The 19,831-nt window shown below is 43.4% G+C and overlaps 1 protein-coding gene across 3 annotated transcripts in view; it reads left to right on the forward strand.

Annotated features, from left to right (window-relative positions):
• Positions 1-19,831, forward strand: part of OSBPL10 (oxysterol binding protein like 10) — a 271,282-nt gene that overhangs the window by 74,807 nt on the left and 176,644 nt on the right. For 2 of the 3 annotated variants that reach the window (XM_032459366.1, XM_032459364.1), the window contains exon 2: positions 18,721-18,896. The exons of the other annotated variant lie outside the window; for it this stretch is intronic. In XM_032459366.1, coding sequence (XP_032315257.1) covers positions 18,881-18,896 — 16 coding nt within the window. In that variant the 5' untranslated portion in view covers positions 18,721-18,880. The remainder of the gene's footprint in view (positions 1-18,720; positions 18,897-19,831) is intronic. 3 annotated transcript variants of the gene reach the window in all.

The following is a 19,831-nucleotide window of genomic DNA, read 5'->3' on the forward strand; positions in this document are numbered from 1 at the left end:
CTAAGTATTTCCTTAATATGTTATTTGACAAATAATTTTATGTGTGTGTATATATATATAGTGCTTGCTGTGTGCCAGACACTGTTCTAAGCATTTTACAAATAACATTTTTCTTTTTTGTTTTTAATTGAAATATAGTTGATTTACAGTGTTGTGTTAGTTTCTGGTGTAGAACAAAGTGATTCAGTTATAGATATGTATTCCTTTTTATATTCTTTATCATTAAAAGTTATTACAGGCTATTGAATCTAGTTCCCTGTGCTACACAGTAGACCTTGTTGTTTTTCTGTTTTATATATAGTTGTTAGTATCTGCAACAAATAATAACTTATTTAATCCTCATGAAAGTCCTGCGAGGTACATACTTTTATTACCTGATTCTTTTTTGTTGCTGGTATGTTGGTTTTGTGGCCACTATAGATGTGTTTATAGCTGCCTCTAGTTTAAGAAAAATTCTTTCCATAAGAACTTCAAAGCTGGGATTTCTGTCCATTCACTGACACCTGCTCTTCCCCCAGAAAATTGGGAAAGTTCCACCTTTACTTGAGCTCAGTGGCAAAACACCAGCGGCCTCCCCTAGGCGCAGAGCGTGGCAAGGTCAGACCAGGTTGGAAGTGATTTTGACCCAGGCTCCCTTAGAGCCAGTCCGTGGCGGGTGGGGGTGTGTGGACCCTGGGCCTCTGAGTCCTCTGCTCAGGGTGACGTGTCCTGGGACAGCGGCCTGCGCCGCGTCTTCCAGGAGCCCCGGTGACCTCCAGGCAGCTTTGCTTTGGACTGGGTGTTGTGGTCGTGGTGCATCCTGTTGCCTGGATGCTTTGGAGCGTGTGCTGGAGGGACAGTTGAGCTTTTAATCTTGTTTTGGGCGGCATTTTTCTTATGTTTGACCCTTTCGGCTTAGTTCAGTGATGTGCTGGATACGCGATTTCACTTTGGGAATGCGTGTGCTTCTCTAGGGCCCTTGGTGGCATCCTGACCTGCTCTGATCTGATCTGCTTGCTTATCGTCTCGGCTTATTCCTGCATTGCTGTCTGGGACTCATTGCCAGGTCTCCCCAGCCCTGAGATCCAACTGGGTGCTGAGTGTTCGCTTTCCTGCGGGTCTGGGAGGCAGGGGATCCCGTGCTGGGGAAGGTAATCAAGCCATAAAGCCAAATCTGGGTGTGAGAGGGCGGATGACAGCAGGTGCGGAGGATCCAGGGCGAGCCAACCGGCCAGCTGCCCACGGTGGCCGGAAGAGGCAGGGTACTGATCTCTCAGGCGGGAAACTCATCAGCCCTTGGGAGAATTCTCTGGACAGCCCTCTTGGAGTTTCCCCTTTCTCTCCTCTCCTTCCTGTCTCCTAGGTGGTAGCTGCTGGCAAACTCCTTTGAGGAGGAATTACTCCTGGGCAGCTGAGTTCACTGGTTTTAATGGACATCTCATCCCCACTTTGGTTTCCAGTCTGAATGTTTGACATTTCCTGACCAGTGCTCTCTCCCACCCTCTGCCTGGAAGAGCCTCTAAGGTTGAGGTGCCTTGTCCTGAGGTGGAAGATTGAGTGTGCTCTTGTCTTTCTGAGAGAGGCAGGATAGAGCAGGGGTTAGGGGCAGATTGCCTGGGCTCAGGCCATCTCTGCTGCCGATGAGCTGTGTGACTCTGGTAAGAAAGAGACTCCCCTATTTCCTTGTCTTTATACAGGGAAGTATATTCAATATCTTGTAGTAAACTATAATGAATATATGAAAACAGATAATATGTTTTTCTATGTATGACTGAAACATGATGCTGTACACCAGAAATTGACACAACATTGTAAACTGACTGTATTTCAATTAAAAAAAAATAATAAAAGAAAGCCAAATGACTTCCCACTTCTTCAGCTCGATTGTTCTGCTGGTGGGAGAGCTGGTGATTGTAGGATTCATTCTGGATGAGAGTGGTCAGAACAGGGCTGAGTAGAAAAATTGGCTAGCAAGAAATTATTCATAGTAGCCAAAGTCAAGAGTCCAGGAGATGGAGATTTCAGCAGGGGCAGGGCTGCAGAGCAAGAAAAGGAATACACACACACACACACACACACACACACACATGCGCGCGTGTGCACGCACACACACATATATAAAACTGAATCTGTATCTACACCAGAATTTAACACAACATTGTAAATTGACTATACTTCAATTAAAAAAAAGTTTAAAGATTGTATCCACTCCTGGGTATATAACCAGAAAAAAAATGAAAACACGAATTTGAGAAGATATATGCACCCCAGTGTTCAAAGGGGCACTATTTACAATAGCCAAGATATGGAAGCAACCCAAGTGTCCATCAACAGATGAATAAAGAATTTGTGAGATATTGTATATAATAAATATTATGAAATATTACTCAGCCATAAAAAAGAATAAAATTCTGCCATTTGCAGCTTTGTGGATGGACCTAGAGAGTATTATGTTTAGAGAAATAAGTCAGGCAGAGAAAAACAAATACTGTAGGATATAACCTATGTGTGGAAGCTAAAAAATAAAGCAAATGTATAGCAACACAGAAATAGACTCACAGATATAGTGTTCTGTAGAACACAAACTAGTGGTTACCAGTGGGAAGAGGGGATAAGGGAGGGCCAAGATAGAAATATGGGATTGAGAGGTACAAACTACTGTGTATAAAATAGATAAGCAAGAAGAATATATTGTACAGCATGGGAATTATATATATTAATGTAATTATATATATATTTCTAATTACTTTCAATTGAGCATAATTTATGTACTATACTTCAGTTAAAAAGAAAAAGAATGTTTTGTGATCCCATTCTAGGGGAAAGATGTGAATGCGTGGAAGTTAGACTGTGCTCAACCAAATGTTAACAATGCTGATTTTTAGACAGTGAGAATATGAGTAAATAAAAATTTGTCAGTAAAAAAGCTTAATGATTTTAATCCCCTTCTCAAAGCCAGGTGAATAATTTCAGTGATCCCTTCCTGTCTTACATATATGTTTCATGATTTTAGTTCTGTCCTTTAAAAAATTCCATAAGTTAGACTTCTTTATTTTATGCAGACAATATTGTTTTGGTTTACCTCTATGTTTTCATTTCATTTATTCATTATTTCTTTTTGCAGATCAGATATCTTGGATTGTTTCTCTTTTCCTAAAGAACTTTAAAAGTTCCTTACATGCTGGTGTCTGGGTGGTAAACTCTGTTTTTGTATGCCTTGTAAAGGGATTTCATTCTTCTTAAAGAACTTCTCCGGACACACCATTTAAGATTGACAGCTATTATTCTCTCCATGTTTTGAGGTCAATCTGATGTTTTTTCTTTATGAGTTTTCTGATTGTTCTCTCTGGAAGCATTAAGATTTTTTCTTTCACTTTGATTTTACATTTTACTATAATAGATCCAAGTGTGGCTTTTTCTTATTTGACCATTTGCCTCTCTGTGAGTTCTTTCAATCCGAAGTGTTAGCTCTTTTTAATGGTGGCAAATCCTGGTCTTTATTTCTTTAAATATATATATATATATATTTATTGAAGTATAGTTGATTTACAATGTTGTGTTAGTTTCAGGTGCACAGCAAAGTGCTTCAGATATCTATATATATACATATATTCCTTTTCATATTCTTTTTCCTTATAGGTTATTACAAGGTATTGAATATAATTCCCTGTGCTCTACGGTAGGACCTTGCTGTTTATTTCTTTAAATATGTAGTCTTCTCCTTTTATTCTTCTTTAAAAATTAAATTTTTTTTCTCTCTGGCACTGTGTGAGATGAATGTTGACAGTTCTGTTTTTTAATATATATTTTTAATGAAGTACAGTCAGTTTCTAATGCTGTGTCAGTTTCTGGTGTACAGCACAATACTTCAGTCACATAGGAACATACATACATTCATTCTAATATTCTTCTTCACCATAGGTTACTACAAGATATTGAATATGTTTCCCTGTTCTATATGGTATAAACTTGTTGTTTATCTAGTTTATATATAGTAGTTAGTGTCTACAAATCTCGAACTCCCAACTTATCCCTTCCCACCCTCCTCCCCCTGGTAACCATAAGTTTGTTTTCTATGTCTGTGAGTCTGTTTCTGTTTTGTAAATAAGTTTGTCTTTTTTTTTTTTTTGGATTCCACATATAAGTGATATCATGTGGTATTTTTCTTTCTCTTTCTGACTTACTTCACTTGGAATGACATTCTCCAGATCCATCCATGTTGCTGTATTCTATTCTTTTTTGTGGCTGAGTAGTATTCCATTGTATAAATATACCACAACTTCTTTATCCAGTCATCTGTTGATGGACATTTAGGTTGTTTCCATCTCTTGGCTACGGTAAACAGTGCTGCTATGAACATCGGGGTGTAGGTGTCTTTTTGAATTAAGGTTCCCTCTGGATATATGCCCAGGAGTGGGATTGCTGGGTCATATGGTAAGTCTATTTTTAGTTTTTTTGAGGAATCTCTGTACTATTTTCTATAACGGCTACACCAAACTACATTCCTACCAGCAGAATAGGAGGATTCCCTTTTCTCCACACCCTCTCCAGCATGATAATTCTGTTTTATCATATTTTTTTTCTGTTTAAAAAATTTGGTTCTATTGCCTTTGGTGCGGGTGCCTTGAGTGACCTTCTGGCTCACCGGTTCACTCCTCCACCTCATCCTGCACTTCTCTCAATCCATTAAGTGCCCCCTTTTCAAAGCTTGTTCTTCACATCCAGTATTTTCCACCTTTGGTTCTAACTGCTGCTTCCTACTCCGCATTTGCTAACCCTCATAGTTCATGGAGGCTGTTGAAAATATTCAAGGTTTTTTTTCCCCCATGAGGTCTGCTTCTGCCAGTGTGAACTGTTCCACTCTTCTCTCCCTTGCATAGAACACGTGTTTCTCTGGTATCTGGTTCTTTTCACCATTGGCATGTACCTTGTTACTCTGTGGTGTTTAGCTGCCTGGCCTGTTCTCCACCTGGGTGATGAGTGGCAGATGCTCGGGCACTTAATTGCCTGTCCTCCTGGATGGGGTTCCTGTCGGGGAGGCTGCCCTCAGGACCAAAGGGCAGTCTGGTCCCCTCACTCCCCATCTTTCCTCCCCAGGACTTGACCGGAGGTGTTGTTAGCTCTGCGTGGCTATGGAGGGGTGGAGGGGTGTTGAGGTGGGAAGGATGAAGGGCCAGGAGCTAGTGGCCCATTGTACTGGTTCCTGTTGGGGACCCACTGGACCAGGCACTGCCTCCAAAACACGAAGCCCTTCCCGCTGGTCCTTCTGTGTCTCTGGCTGTCATGGCCACATGGGCAGCCCAGTTAAAGGACTTGCTTTGTGTCCTCCCCTCCGCAGTGGCCCTTCACTCTCACCGGCCCCTCCCTGTGGCTGGGAACCACTCATCCTGCTCTCCATCCTGCTCTCTCAGTCCTGTTTCTTTCTGTGGCATCTCCAGGGCTGGATTCTGAGGAGGCAGCCAGAGGGTGTGCTGATTCTCCTTCTTGTCCGGAACTAGACTCAGAATTCCTCTGGAATGTGGGGTCTTTATGCTTAGAACCCAGAGCACTTGATCCCCCAGGGACATAATCCTAAACAGTCTCTTGAGGAGCACTTATTGTTTTTATGTGAAGTCTGAAAAACGATGCAGTGACTCGATTTTATCCTCTATGAGATGTGATGGTGATCTAGCATGGGAGGATCTCAAGGAACTCTGTGTCTTTAAAGTTTTTGAATCACTATGTTGTACACAAGGGACTAATGTAATGTAAATCAACTGCATGTCAATTAAAAATAAAACAAATGAAAAAGAAATAAAGGGAGTCCGTGTTTTGAAAGTCCTGTGATCAATGGTGAGCTCTTCATCCACGTATCTGTCATATAGGTCTTGGAGTGTGTGTTTCTTGAAATTAATGTGGCATTTTTCCTAATTATCACAAATAAGAAATGGAGATATGCTAAGCATGATTTCTAATGCTGTGTGTCTCTGTGTGTAATGGGGATATAGCAGTAATGTTGAGTTATTCCCAGCACATAATTAATTTCTGAGTGCTTTGTGAAACACCGTGTAGATCTATAAGAGTGGTAACTTTTATTTCATACAGTGATATGATTTCTCCTCAGCCATGTTACTTTTTCCTGGTTCTGTATTATGGTTACCCCAAATAATTGTAGTAGTTTCATACTTAGTTGCTTTTGCTCTTGTATTTTTTTTAACATTTAAATATTTATTTAAAATTTTTTTTATTGAGTGATAATCAGTTTACAATGTTGTGTCACTTTCTGGTGTACAGCACACAGCTTCAGTCATACATGAATATACATATATTCATTTTCATATTCTTTTTCATCGTAAGCTACTACAAGGTACTGAATATATTTCCCTGTGCTATAAAGTATAAACTTGTTTGTCTATTTTATATATACCAGTCAGTATCTGCAAATCTCGAACTCCCAGTTGCTGTTGCATTTTTGCTTACACATTTTTGCTTCTTTTGCTTAAACTTTTCAGGGTTGGTTTAGGGGTTCCATAGATTTCTATGGAGACTCATGTTCCTTCTAACTTTCTGCTTCTCCAGCCCCAGGGTATGTCCATGTCCTCAAAGACTAAAACGAGTGTTGGCATTCCAGCCATCACATCCACCTTCCAAAAAGGCAGGTAGAGAAGAGGAAAAAATCTAATCTATCATTATTATTCATTAGCTATAAACCACCACATCTAGCTGAAAGGAAGGTTGGGAGGTATATTCCGGCATAGTGTATTGGGCCAGATAAAAATTGGAGTTCTCTTGATTGGAGAGAGAGAGAATGGACATTTGGAAGGTAGTCAGCTGTCCCCGCTACACCTGATTTCAGACCATGAGTTAATCTATGCCAGAGTTGAGGTTGCAGCCCCTGGTTTCAACCCAATGATCTTTCCACTGTTCCCAGTAAAAGTGGAACATGAGTGCTGGGAAACAGCTGGTGGACTTAGTACGTGTTTGGAAGATAAGAGAAATTCTTTCCTGTCTCCTTTCAGCTTGCTGCATCAATGCGAACCGATAAAGTTAGGGTCATGGGAGTCCATGAACCTTGAAATATGCAAATAGATCAGTGTGGTCACAAAAAAGGAGGATGTGTTTCAATTCTTATTTTACTGGTATTTTTGTTAGCACTTGACGGAGTTAATCACTCCTGACTTTGTGAACATTCTCTTTCTGGGACTCTGGTTTTCCTCCTACCCCTCTGTCTTGTTCCATCCCTTTCCCTTTTTAATATTAGAATTCCTCAAGTCTTGGTCTGGGGCTCACTCCTCCCTGCCTCCCTCCTCCTCCCTGTATTCTCTGTTCAATATCTGTACCTTTGGCCTCAATGGCTACTTATTTTCGGATGATTTCAACTTTATGTCTCCACCTCAGATCATCTCTGGGTTCCATATCCATTCATCGAATTGCTAATCAATACTGCTTGGAAGTGTTAAAGGTATCTGAAATGCAGACAGTCCTGAAACTGAATTCCCATTCATTATCAATACTCCTGCGGCGTTCTGCCACCTACACCCTGATCTAGTCTATTGCCAGGATTGCTGAAGGTTTTAAAAACACCTTTATTAAGGTATAATTTACATGCCATAAAATTTACCCATGGTAAGTGTACAATTCAATAATTTTTAGTTAATGTATATAGTTGTGCAACTCTCACCACCATCCCGTTTTACATTCCTATCAATCACCAGAATAATTCCCTCTAGCCTGTTTGTAGTTAATCCTGCTCCTGTCCGCAGCCCCAGTCAGCGTCTGGTCTGCTTTTTGTCTCTATAAATTTCCCTTTTCTGGACATTTCCTATAAATGAAATCATATGATATGTCATCTTTTATTTTTGATTGAGGTACCAGTCAGTTACAATGTGTCAGTTTCTGGTGTACAGCACTATGTCCCGTTCATGCACGGTATGTCATCTTTTTGCATCTGGCTCTTTCATGTGGTGTAATATTTCTGAGGTTCACTCATGTAGCATGAATCAGGATCAAGCTCTTTTTCTCGCTAAATAGTATTCCATCATATGGACTCTTGTTTGTCCAGTTACCCGTTGATGGACATTTTGTCTCAGGAACTCCCTAGCTAGGTGACATTCTACTCTCTTCTGACCATGAGACACTTAGCACAGCTGTAGTTGTGCAGTGCACTTATTTTCGTAAATATTTTATTGTCTTTTGGCACCATTTTTCCACACCCTGATCAGAGCAGGGACTTTGTTGTCTGTCCCCTCCCCACCCCGTGACATGTATTTTGAACATTTAGCATAGAGTGCCTAGCACTGTAGGTACTCAGTTAAAAAAAAATTGTTTTTAATGAGTGAATTTTTGGAAATAAAACTTAATTTTGGAACCAAAGCTAACTTCTTTTTTAAAAAGCTGGGCTTATACAGATTCTCTTTTTTCTTTTTTTAATCAACCAAAGTCCATAGTTTATATTAGGGTTCACTCTTGATGTTGTACATTCTGTGAGCTTTGACAAATACATAATGACATGTAGCCACCACTATAATATCGTACAGAATAATTTCATCGCCCTAAAATTCCCTTGTGCTCCATCTATTCCTCCCTCCCTCCCTCCCTCTCCCCAAACCCCTGGAAACCACGATCTTTTTATTGTTTCTGTAGCTGTGCCTTTTCCAGAATGTCATTTGGTTGGCAGATTCTCTTTTCTTTAATCATAGAATGAGTAAAGGTATTCACAATGCTTCATCCCTGTCAGCAGAACCCTGTACAGCTGACCACGTTGAGAATCTTGTCAAATAATATTGCCATGGCACCTCCAAAACAGAGCAAATACGGGCCCTTGTTTTAAATTCTGTGTTGTTGGCATTGTCGTCATGTAACTAAACTGCTGATACAACGCAATACGAGCATCGGGTCTGACTTACTGTCTGCATTTAGAAATACGGTGTCCCTTTGGAAGTTCTTGTTTTACAACCAGACAGACCTTGAGGCACAGCCATGGTGGAATGGTTCAAAAGAGGATTAGCTGGCTTTTTGCTTTTGCAGATGTGGGCATCAAGGCTCAGGGTGGGTAAGTACCATGGCCAAGATCACCAAAGTGAGAATCAGTGGCTCTCCAAGTGTGGTCCTACCCGATGCATCAGTATCACCTGGGAACTTGCTAGAAACTCAAATTCTCTGGCTCCACCCCAGGCCTCCTAAATCTGGGGGCGGGGCCCGGGCGCTTGTGTTTGAATGAGCTTCCAGGTGATCTGATGCAGCAAAAGTTTGAGAACCTCAGGTCTAGTCAGGCCTTTTGCTACCAAATCACACCTCTTTCCTCTGCGCTGTGTAACCCCTTAGGGAAAAACAAAGGACTCTTTGATCCAGGGACAGTGGAGTTTAGGGCCTGACTCAGTGGGATACTTGGAGGAAAAGCTGAGCCTAGAGGCCTGCTTCTGGTCCACATTGCTTCACTGGTGTCCACAGGCCAGCTTCCCATCTCTCCATCTCCATGGGTACCAGGCTGGGGCTGCCTGTCCATCTTTGCCCTCGGGCTTTAGGCAGGATCAGAATTCTTTCCAGTGTGACTTGATGTGTATGTTCAAGCTTATAGTGTGAAACAGATGCTCGGCCCATCACAAGGATTCCCAGGTAAGTTCCTGTGTGGTCAGTGGCAAGGATGCAAATGAACTGTGAGCATTAAGATTTGTCTACATCTTTTGTAGTTGAAGTTCTCTCCTAATGGCCCTGGAAACTTAAGAGTTAACGAGTTCAGAAGGTGACCGGCAATATTCTGAGAGCCTGTATTAACTCGTGTTCCAGAGCTCTCTGTTCTTGCTCCTGGTGTTTTATCACTTGGTCTTTAAAAGCAGATCGAATTGCATCATAGGTCACATCCAAGCACCATGCATCAAATCTTGTGTTACAAGTTCACTTTGGCTTATGCTGGTGCTTTATCAGGTGGTACCCGAGGCAGCAGCCACTCGGGCTGGCGGCCCTTCATCTTCAGGGTCTTCACTGGGCCTGGCTCCTGGGCGGCTCTTCCCCGGGTGAGCGCCCACAGTGATACTGGTTGGTGATCCAGTTACAGCAGGAACTCTAGCTCTGGTGACGTGCGTACTGTTTCTTTGAGTCTTTCTCAAAACCACTTCCAAAGGGACAGAGCCAAGATACCCACTTCCTGAGCTGTTGTGATTTAGGAGCTGGGCTTTGGCTTTTTCAGCCCAAGACAAAATGAGGCTGGCTCACACTTAATCTATTCTGCTTGGTTGCATGGGCTCCTGGTATTCAGATGTTTGCTGAGTGAATGATTAGGGGGAAAAGCCTAAAAGACCAGGAGGAAAAACAGGGTGATGAATAACACGGTAAGGTTTTATCCTGACTCGATTTTATGCGAGTTTTTATACTTCAGGATGATTTAGGGAAACTTTGAAATTCAAATTCCTGATTTCCTGATCTCATCCATAAAGATTCCAATTCTCTAAGTGTGGGATTGGAAGTCAGGAATCTGCATTTTTAACAAGCTTCCCAACTGATTCAGAAGCAGGAAGTAGTTGACCCAAACTATAACAAATGTTACTATTTTTTTTAGAAGGTAAGACACTTCAGTATTTTTAATTAAAAAAAATTTAATTGAAATATAGTCAGTTTACAATGTTGTATCAATTTCTGGCATACAGTGTAGTGATTCAGTATTCTTTTTAAAAACTATACTTTATTGGTTGTCTTTTAATTTTATTTATGGATAATTTTTACTTGAGTTTTTTAAGTTAGAAATCCCTGTCGGTACTTTTCTTTAGTTTTGCCTCTCCTGTCATAATGCCCTCCCACTCTAACAATTTAAAAATATTTCCCCCACCTGAAACTAACACACTATTGTAAATCAGCTGTACTTCAATTAAAAAAAATTCACCCATATTTTCTCCTAATACTCATATTAAGTTATGTATGATATAATTATAAAATTATATTATTAAAACTAATACTATTTTTTTTTAATTTAAGTCTTTAACACGCAAGATGTTTATTTTGCTATGAGTTATAAAGATTGTGACCTACAACATTTCTACTTTTTGATGTTTGATGATTTTTTTAAGCCAACATTTTGGAACATGTTCCATGCACATTTGAAAAAAAGATATATTTCATTGGGGTATGTAATCATTTGTAGAACTTAAAATATAAAACTTGGGATTATATTGTTTGGAAACTATATATTCTGACTTGTTTTCTGCATCTGTCCAACTCTGGGCTGTAGGAGGATTCTAAAATCTCCCAATCTGGTTATGTTTTGTTTATTTTTCTTATATTTCTGTCAGTTTTGACTCTATGTTTTTGCATCTTTGCAATGAAAACTATTTAAATCAATACACAATGTCTTAATGATTTAGAGCTGTGGGCTATAGGGTTTGATTGCCTGGTTAAAATCTAGCCCCATCATTTCCTCTCTGGAAGATCTTGAGCACCTTGTTAGCCTTCCCGTGCTGGAAGTTCTCATTCGTAGAAAGAAGATATGGTCACATCTACTTCCTAGGACCGCTGGGAGGTGTAAGATGATACAGCAGTATACAATGTGTGACACAGAAAGTGCTTTGTAAACATGAGCAATTATTATTATTATTATTTTGCAATTATTTTGATCATTGGTTCAGTTTATATATTTTTAAGTCGTCTGAAGGCTGGCATGGTGGTTCTGCTATAGACAGGCCATGGTACACGACGTTTCCCTGATACATTCGAGGTTGAACTTGTATTGTATGCCTGGATGTGTTTCATAATGGCTCGAGTCCTTATGTCACGGGGTAGATTAATTCCCTACTTGGTGATGTGCCTTCGGACCCTCTTACAATGTAGTTTCTTCTGGAGTTTGCTGCAATCTCTAACTTAGTGGTTTGAGGGTAGTGGTGGCAGCCGTGGAAGCTCTGACGACAGACCGGTAGGTAGCTGAGAGATGTAAGAAGGCCACTGCATTTCTCTCGCCAGGACCAGGTTCCTTGAGTTGAGAGGATGCCAGACTTGAACATTTGGCTAAGCTCTAGGCTGCTTTAGGGGCTGTCCCTTGGAACCTTGTCGTGAGGTTCCGGTGCCAGGATCCAGCGTCTTCCTCACCAGAAGTTCGGTTAGCGTGAGAGAAATTCTGGAAGATTTCTCCCCAGGCCTGAAACTCCTAAGGGTTTTGAGTTGTGAACCCTTCTGAGGTGAGGAGACCATGGTGACCAAGGTGTTGAGAATCAGAGACACACTTATGTGAGACTGGCAGCTCCACGGAAGTCACTTTTGGGAGGACGCTGACGTGTTTCTCTCTGAAGATGAGGCTGGTCAGTAAATGATCAGCAGGTGATAGTCGTTCTCAAGACGCAGGTCAACCTCGGAAAATTGAGCCGCGACTTGATATCCCTCCGCGCCTTCCATACTGCGTCTCCCATACTGCGTCTCCCATACTGCGTATGCTTCCGCGATGCCGATTTCCAGTGAGTTTTATTTTCTGTAAGCAGCAGAGTGGAAGTTTTAGCAACATGGTGAGTGTGGATCTGGTGGTATTTCGCGGGGTTGTGGGCAGGAGGGAACTGGGAAGAGACCCGGGGAATTGGCGTCCGTGCCGGGAAGAGCGCTCCCTACCCCTGTGGTGCGTGGTCGGTGGGCTGAGGGGGCCGCTGAGCTGAGGGGGCCCGCCGGGCTGAGGGGGCCGCCGGGCTGAGGAGGACGCCGGGCCGAGGGCGACGCCGGGCTGAGGGGGGCCGCCGGGCTGAGGAGGACGCCGGGCCGAGGGCGACGCCGGGCTGAGGGGGCCGCCAGAGGCAGGAGACCGAGGTCCCTGTTGTCCCGGTCCGCGGATAGAGCACTGAGGGTTCCAGCAGTCCGAGCAGGAGCTTCTCGGAAGACAAGAGGGCCTGGCCTCGGCAGGTTTCTACAGAAATTGTGATTCCTTGAAAGATGCTGAGGCGATTGAAGAAGGCTGGTAGTTTTCAGAGTGCAAAGTGGCTTTGGAATGGAAAGGATTTCTCGGGGTTGAGTTCCATGGAACTTTGTCGCGGACTTGGGTTCCTCAACTATGAAGTGTGACTATTTGGGCTAAGGAGTAGTTTCTCTTGGTAAATAAACAAATACTGTTGGGGGGGTAAAAAGATACCGGGCCTAGGAAGGGGGGGCAGATCCAGTGGGAAGGACGCCTGCCCTGGGGGAGGGGAAGGGATGGGGGTGTTGGGGGGGAGCTTGGTCCCAGTTCCTTTCACAGGTTGGGGGTGGAGGTTCGGGGGGAGCTTGGTCCCAGTTCCTTTCAAAGGTGGAGGGTGGTGGTGGGGCCTCGGCGGCTCTGGGCCTCCTGCCGGTCGTGGTGGGAGGCGCTGAGCCCCACAGGGAACCTGAGCGGTTCTGACTCCACCCTGGAAACGGTAACACAGGTATGAAGGGTGTCTGCTCAGTCATCAGTGGGCTGATAATCACCTCCCTTCTCCAGCCCTTTCCTCTTGTTATTTTAACTTTCACTTTTAGGTTTAGATGAAATGATTGAGCTTTTTGTCAGGAGCAGCCTGTCTAGCAAAATTCCTCTTCAAAAAAACTTTTTTTTTTCACTGCATTTTTCCCCCCTCTTTGTAATTCTTTTATAGTTGGCTTGTAAGTTCTGCCTCTTGGCATTAATGAACTGCTACCCGCCCCATTTCCCCATTCTCCAATCTTTTCCCTTTATCTTTATGCTCCTTCCTGGGGTTTGGCTGATGGCTGTTGGTGATCTCCCCTCTCCTAAAGTAAAAATGTCTAATTTTCAGCTTTTAGATCCTAAAGTTGAAACTGAATGAAACTAACGTCATGCGGGTGGGGGGGAGGTGGGACCTAACAGGCTACAGGTGTAGACCCTTAGGGACCTAAAGCTTGGAAGGCATAATGGGTAGGGTCAGTTGCTTTGTGTGCGCGCGCGCATGCGCAAGTGAGTGTGACTGTGTGCACGTGTGAGTACTTGAGTTAGTTTAAGAATGTCAGTATGTGAGTGCGAGTGATCGTGTGTTGTTCCCGAAACAGTGGGTTTGTTTAAAGGACAGCCATAGACAGACCTGCCATTCGCCACGGCTCCCAGCTTTGGAACTGGGCCGGGCTGCTACCGCGAAGCTGGCGGGTTGAGGACTGATGGCTCTTTTCTTGGGTTTGTTTGATCTCTCCCTTCCTTCTCTTTCTCTCCCAGGACACTGTTCGATTATGTTAACATAGCCTGGTCTCTCCGTACACAATTAAGTTCACTTACACATCAGTCAAGTCTCGCACTAAAACTCGAGACACTCATTGGAAAAGAACACACTAGGAATTGGGTTCATCTTTTCTCCAGAAGGAAAGACTTTTAAGAATGTTTCAGGATTTTATCTGGCATTTGCACTTGGCTTAATGAAGCCTAGTAGATGGTGAACTCTTCCAATTTAGAATGAAACCTGCGAGTTTCAGATGCAGCTGTGAGAGCCCTGACCCTATGGGAAACCAAATGTAATTTCTTTCCTCCTGGAGGATGTGACCCACAGGGAATGCCTTCTTAATGCTCTGTGGACACTGCTATCCGCGGGTGACACAGGCTACCTCACCTTTTAGAGGCCATCTTGGAAGAACACTTTATGTTTAATCTGTTGTAATTTTTAATCAGATATCCTCCCATCACTCCCCTCCAAATATGATAGAATTTTCTTTTCAAATATGATAGAATTTTTAACTGTCTTTAGAAAGGGAGTAAATTATTGATGACCTTCCCTAGCGCACGTGATTCAAACCTGTGCATTTGCATTTACACTATTTTAGGAAGTGGTGGAAATATGTTTTTTCCCCCATCTGAGGCAGGAGGTTAGAATTAAGATGTCATTTTGAAATAGGTAATGTGAAAAATAATTGTGTCCTGTCTCCTGCATAATGTGACATCAGTTGGTTGTTCTGTCATCCTTATTGGAAAGAAAAAGCCACCCAACATTCAGTTCATTTCTTGGTACCAGCTTCTTAATAATGTCCTTTGTGGATATGTGGTTGGTTTGAATGGGATGCATTTGTGAAGCTGCCTCTGGGAGGGAGGAATGCTGACAGGTGGGCAGTGGATAAGTTGGTATAGCAGTAAGGAGAAAGGTGTTAAGCCCTTTCTCCGTTCCACCCAATGGCATAGAGTGGATGGGAAGATCGAGGAAGTTGAGGGCAAGTTCCTTATGCCTTTTCCTTGAAGTCTATTCAGGTTATTTACTACCTTTCTGCTTTTCGCTGTGTAAAGGTGGTGTGTTTATAGATGGGGGATGACGCAGCTTTGCCAGGGGGGTTTGAGGGATGGGGGGGCGGGTGTAGACACCAAGTGCTGTGGTTGGAGCCAAGATTCCTTCCCTCGCTTACAAGGATTGTTGCTCTTAATGCTCTGACTTGCCGGGAGCGGTGTTTGCACAGCTGCAGCCACAATGACATTAAATATAGGTCAGGTTGAAAACGTTGACTGCTCAAGAGAAGGCAGGATCAGCATTAGAATAATCTGACCTCTGGCAGCTCCAAAATTACCCCAGTTCTCTCACTGAAGGCATTTGGTTTTCCCATCACAGAAGGGAGAAACAGATTTCAAGTAGAAGGATATGAAAATAGACATATAAAAAACTTTTTTTGGTAAATTTGTCAGGCTGGCTGCTGCCACAGGTCTGAGTGGCCAACATATGGAAGCTTCTTTCTCATGTGTGTAGAAACGATGTGGGTGTTTCTTAGCAGCGCTCTCTTCCAGGTGGTGATTCGTGGACCCAGGCTTCTTCCCTCTTGTGTCTTTGCCACATCCGTGTGGCTCCCAAATTGCCCTGCAGGGTGTCTGCATTCCAACCTGTATGTGTATGTGCTTCTGTCTGATTATGTGTTATAGGCCTGGCCTGCCTTACTTCTCACATTCCTTTGGATAAAGGCTCAGTCAAATGACCACACCCCACTGCAGGGAAAACAGGTCCATGTGTTCGGGCTGTGTCTCCTGGGAGAGGACAGGGGTCTGGTGATGAGCTGTTAGTTTTGGCCTCTGCTTCTCAAACTTGAGCTGCCTCAAAATCACCTGGAAACACCTGGGGCCCCTCACATGGGGTTCTGGTTCAGCAGGTCTTGAGTGGGACCCAAGAATTTACATTTCAAAGAAGCTCCAGGTGACGTTGATACAGCTGGGTGAGGGACCACACTTTGAATGGTCCCTTTCCATGTGTTTTTTGTGTCTTGATTTATCCCTAATTGTGGAGGCCAGAAGTATAACTTTATTATAGTGACTCAAGAGATAGGAGAGAAGGAGAGGGGTAAAAAAGATAAATAGTTTTGGCAAGGATATTTGGAATGCTAAAAATGACTTAAAGTAGGAGGTTTCTTAGAGGAATTGGAGTTTTAGAGGCTGGAAACCTGGGTAGTCAGGTGCCAATGAGTCATGAGCCGGCTGCCCCTGCCCTGTGGGAGAGGGATGCGATGGGATCTCTGTTGCTCAGCAAAGGGGCTTTCAGCTCTGCTAGTTCTGCTGGAGCAGAAAGGCTTGGGGAAGAAAGTACCTAGTGGCTACGGGAGAGGTGACATGGAGAAAGTGACAAGGAAGGACTTGCGTGAGAATTGAAGGAGAGCTTGTGATTGCTGGAGTGAGCCAGGCGTGGGTTTGGACGCAGACAAGCAGGACTTGGGTTTTGTGTTTGAGGCTCACTGCCAGTAAAATGGGGGATCATGATGTCTGTCTGTTACATTACTGTGAGAATCAGGTTGGAAGTTTGGAAACTTGCTTGGTGCATGATGCTTCATGGGCTTAAAATCCTACAGTTTCATTTATGAAGTGGTTAGCCCCAAGTAACTTCATATACATTTGTCCTAATAACTCAGTAGCCATTTGAAAAAAAAAAATAAATGAAAAAATTATTTTTATTGATTGGAAAATATATGGATAATATATAAACATTAATAAAAACAGAAAAATAGATTTCTATTAAATTAACCTGTCATTTCTATTAATATATTAAAATGTATTTGATTAATATAATTTCTACATAATATTCTAAATATCTAACTTATTGTTAAATAATTGCAGTTACTTACAGATGGAATGCATATGCCTAGGGGCCCCACGTAGCTCCTTAAACTTTAGAATCCTGGTGGCATTGCTGCCCTCTTCCTGTTCCCTATTGATGTTTCCTTGTTATCCCAGCACTTGCTGAAAACCCATCTTTGCAAAAGTCTGACATCTTTGAAAGAATATAATGCAACCTGGAATCGAAATTGTGAAAACTGCCTGAGTTGTTAGTATGCATGGTAGCATCACTGTGTATCCCTCAAAGATGTGACATATTTTGTAGTGCCTTTGTGAGTAGCTGCTTTGGTGCTCAGATTGGAACCTGGAATTTGGTAGTTTTCCCCCTTCATTCATTTACTGGATATGTTAATTGAGTATCAGCGAAGTGTCAGGCCCTGGGGGGAGGACGCAGTTCCACATCCAAACAGAGTGGAGTCTAGTGAGGAAACCAGACATTGAATTGGACAGTCCTGCAAATATACTCTTGATGGGGCCAGGGCCGTGTGGGACGAGTTCAGGGTAAGAGCTTGTGAGATGGATATTTGATCTGGTCAGACGAAGCTTTCTCCAGTTGATGGCACCTGAGTTCCTCCTGTAGGCTGAGAAGTTAACATGCAAGAAGAGGAAGGAACTGTATTCTAGGTGGGGAGTTAGCCAGTACTTCTCAAACTGGTGAAAGACTTGCTTTTTTCCCCCTTTAATTGCGCTGTGGTTGATTCATAGCTGGTTATGTGGCTTGTGTGTCAGACAGTGTCTGGACTCTTTCTTTAATGAGGCGCATTCCCTGACCATGTAGTTGGATGTTGCTGCAGAGCCCAGTTGCAGGAAAAATTTTTGATGTTATGGACTGGTAAGTTTGCAGATGATCACTTTGCGTAACTGCTCTAGATGGGGGAACAGCATGGGCAAAGGCCCTGTGGTATGAGGTCACCTGGTGAGCCAGTGAGGGGAGAGCAGGAAGTGAGAGGCTGGGAAAGTCAGTGGGGACAGTGCTGAGCCTCTGGGCCACACGGGGAATGCGAGTCTCAGACGAAGACATCTCCATCCTGGTGGGGAAGGGGGAGTTGTCTTGACTACTTCCTGCTGATGGATTGCGAGTATAAACAGGCCAGGTGCTAACCAACCAAGATTTCTTTGAGTGATTTAGGCTACTAGCAGTTACCCTGTGTTTAACCTGATGTACAGTCCAATGCATTGTGGCCTCCTTCTTGCCTCTGTGTGTAAAGTCATCTATGGAAGGGCCCGCTGGAGGGTGTCCAGGGGGCTGTGTGAGCACCTTCAATTCCCTGGGTGGATGAGTCCTGGAGCTCCTGTTAAACAATTTTAACTAATCTTTTATAATCTGGAGAGAATACTTCTTAAGCTTATGAACTATCTTTAAAAAAAAAAAAAAGCCTATACCTTGAACCCCCCCCCCCCAAAAAAAAACTCCAAACCCCTGCAGGCCTGCCTTACTGCTTCCAGGGTGTGAATTACAGCTGTTCCTGGGAAGTCACATGGAGCCTGTTTCCAGAGTGAGTCCCAATACATTGCTTTCTTTGCCATTTGTGGGCATCACACCAAATCCTGCATGGGCCTGGCCCTTGTGCTGGATGCCTATGACAAGCTCCACTCAGACTTAAGAATCCAGGGCTCTCTCCCTACCAAGACCCTTGGGAGGGATTTTTAGTTTCCAGCTTTCCAGATTGGGAGCCTTGATGTCAATTTAAGGATTATGTTCCTTTTCTTCTCTGCTGGGAGGAGTGGGCAGGGGGAGAAAACTGATGCACTGTGGTTTCTTCGCACAGGTACTTTGTGCTGGATTTCGAGGCTGGCATCCTGCAATATTTTGTGAACGAGCAAAGCAAGCACCAGAAGCCTCGAGGGGCCCTGTCTCTGTCCGGAGCCATCGTGTCCCTGAGTGACGAGGCGCCCCACACGCTGGTTGTGTACTCTGCCAACGGGGAGATGTACAAACTGAGAGGTCTGTGCTCTTCCCGGGAACTTTTCAGACAGGCCTTCTGGGTTCACAGTTACCATGGTGATGGCTCTATTGTTTGTTTTTTGTTTTTGAAATCACCTTTAACAATTTGCTGTGCTTGAGGACTCTGGTGACAGACACTGCCTCTCCTGCCCCTGGGGTGGGGAGACAGGTTTGACATTAGGAAGTGCTTGTCCTAATTAACTGAGGAATTAAGGACAGAGGAAAGGTGATTGATAGCAAAGCCAACCGAGCCTTAGGACTTGGGCAGATTATTCATATTATTAGTTCAGTGTGTATTTTCTTGGACCTTGTACTGTGAATCTTAATCTGATGCTGGAGGGGCTGGGCTTTGAGGACAAAACAGGCCTTTTAAGCATCATCATATCTTCCCCTTAAAGTTTCTCTAGAACCAGCTCTTAGTAAAGGATCTTTTCACTTACATAACCCCCTGTGGCATCAGAACCTGGTGAGAAGCCAACTGGTGTTGAGTTACTTCCTATTGTCCACTGTTGTCCTGTTTCTCCCATTCTCTTTGCTTCTTGAAAACTGAGGTCTGCTTAGCATCCTCCTGAGTGAGCAGGGGTCTCCGGGGAGCCCAGCATTTGGCCAGAATGGTAGGTCCTGCCACCCCCAAGTCACATCCATCTCACAGGTTTCCTGATGTGCCAGACTGGACGGCAACAGTGTCATCTGACTGCTCGATCATTCTTCCAGCATTCTTACACCTGTGCGTTGCTGAAAAAACTGTCGGTCTTCGTCCCACGAAATAACGAAACAAAACAACAAAATCCTAAATGCACGTGTTTGCATGCATGCACACACACAGTCAGGTTTAGTAAGGTCTGAGGAAAGTAGTGTGTATTAAGTGTTGAGGGTGTGGTTGATAATTCTGCCTCTTGCGTAACATTTTTCTTTGCCCAAGGAAGGGCTGAATA

The sequence above is a fragment of the Camelus ferus genome, chromosome 17 (assembly GCF_009834535.1).
Source record: "Camelus ferus isolate YT-003-E chromosome 17, BCGSAC_Cfer_1.0, whole genome shotgun sequence".
Taxonomy (NCBI): Eukaryota; Metazoa; Chordata; class Mammalia; order Artiodactyla; family Camelidae; genus Camelus; species Camelus ferus.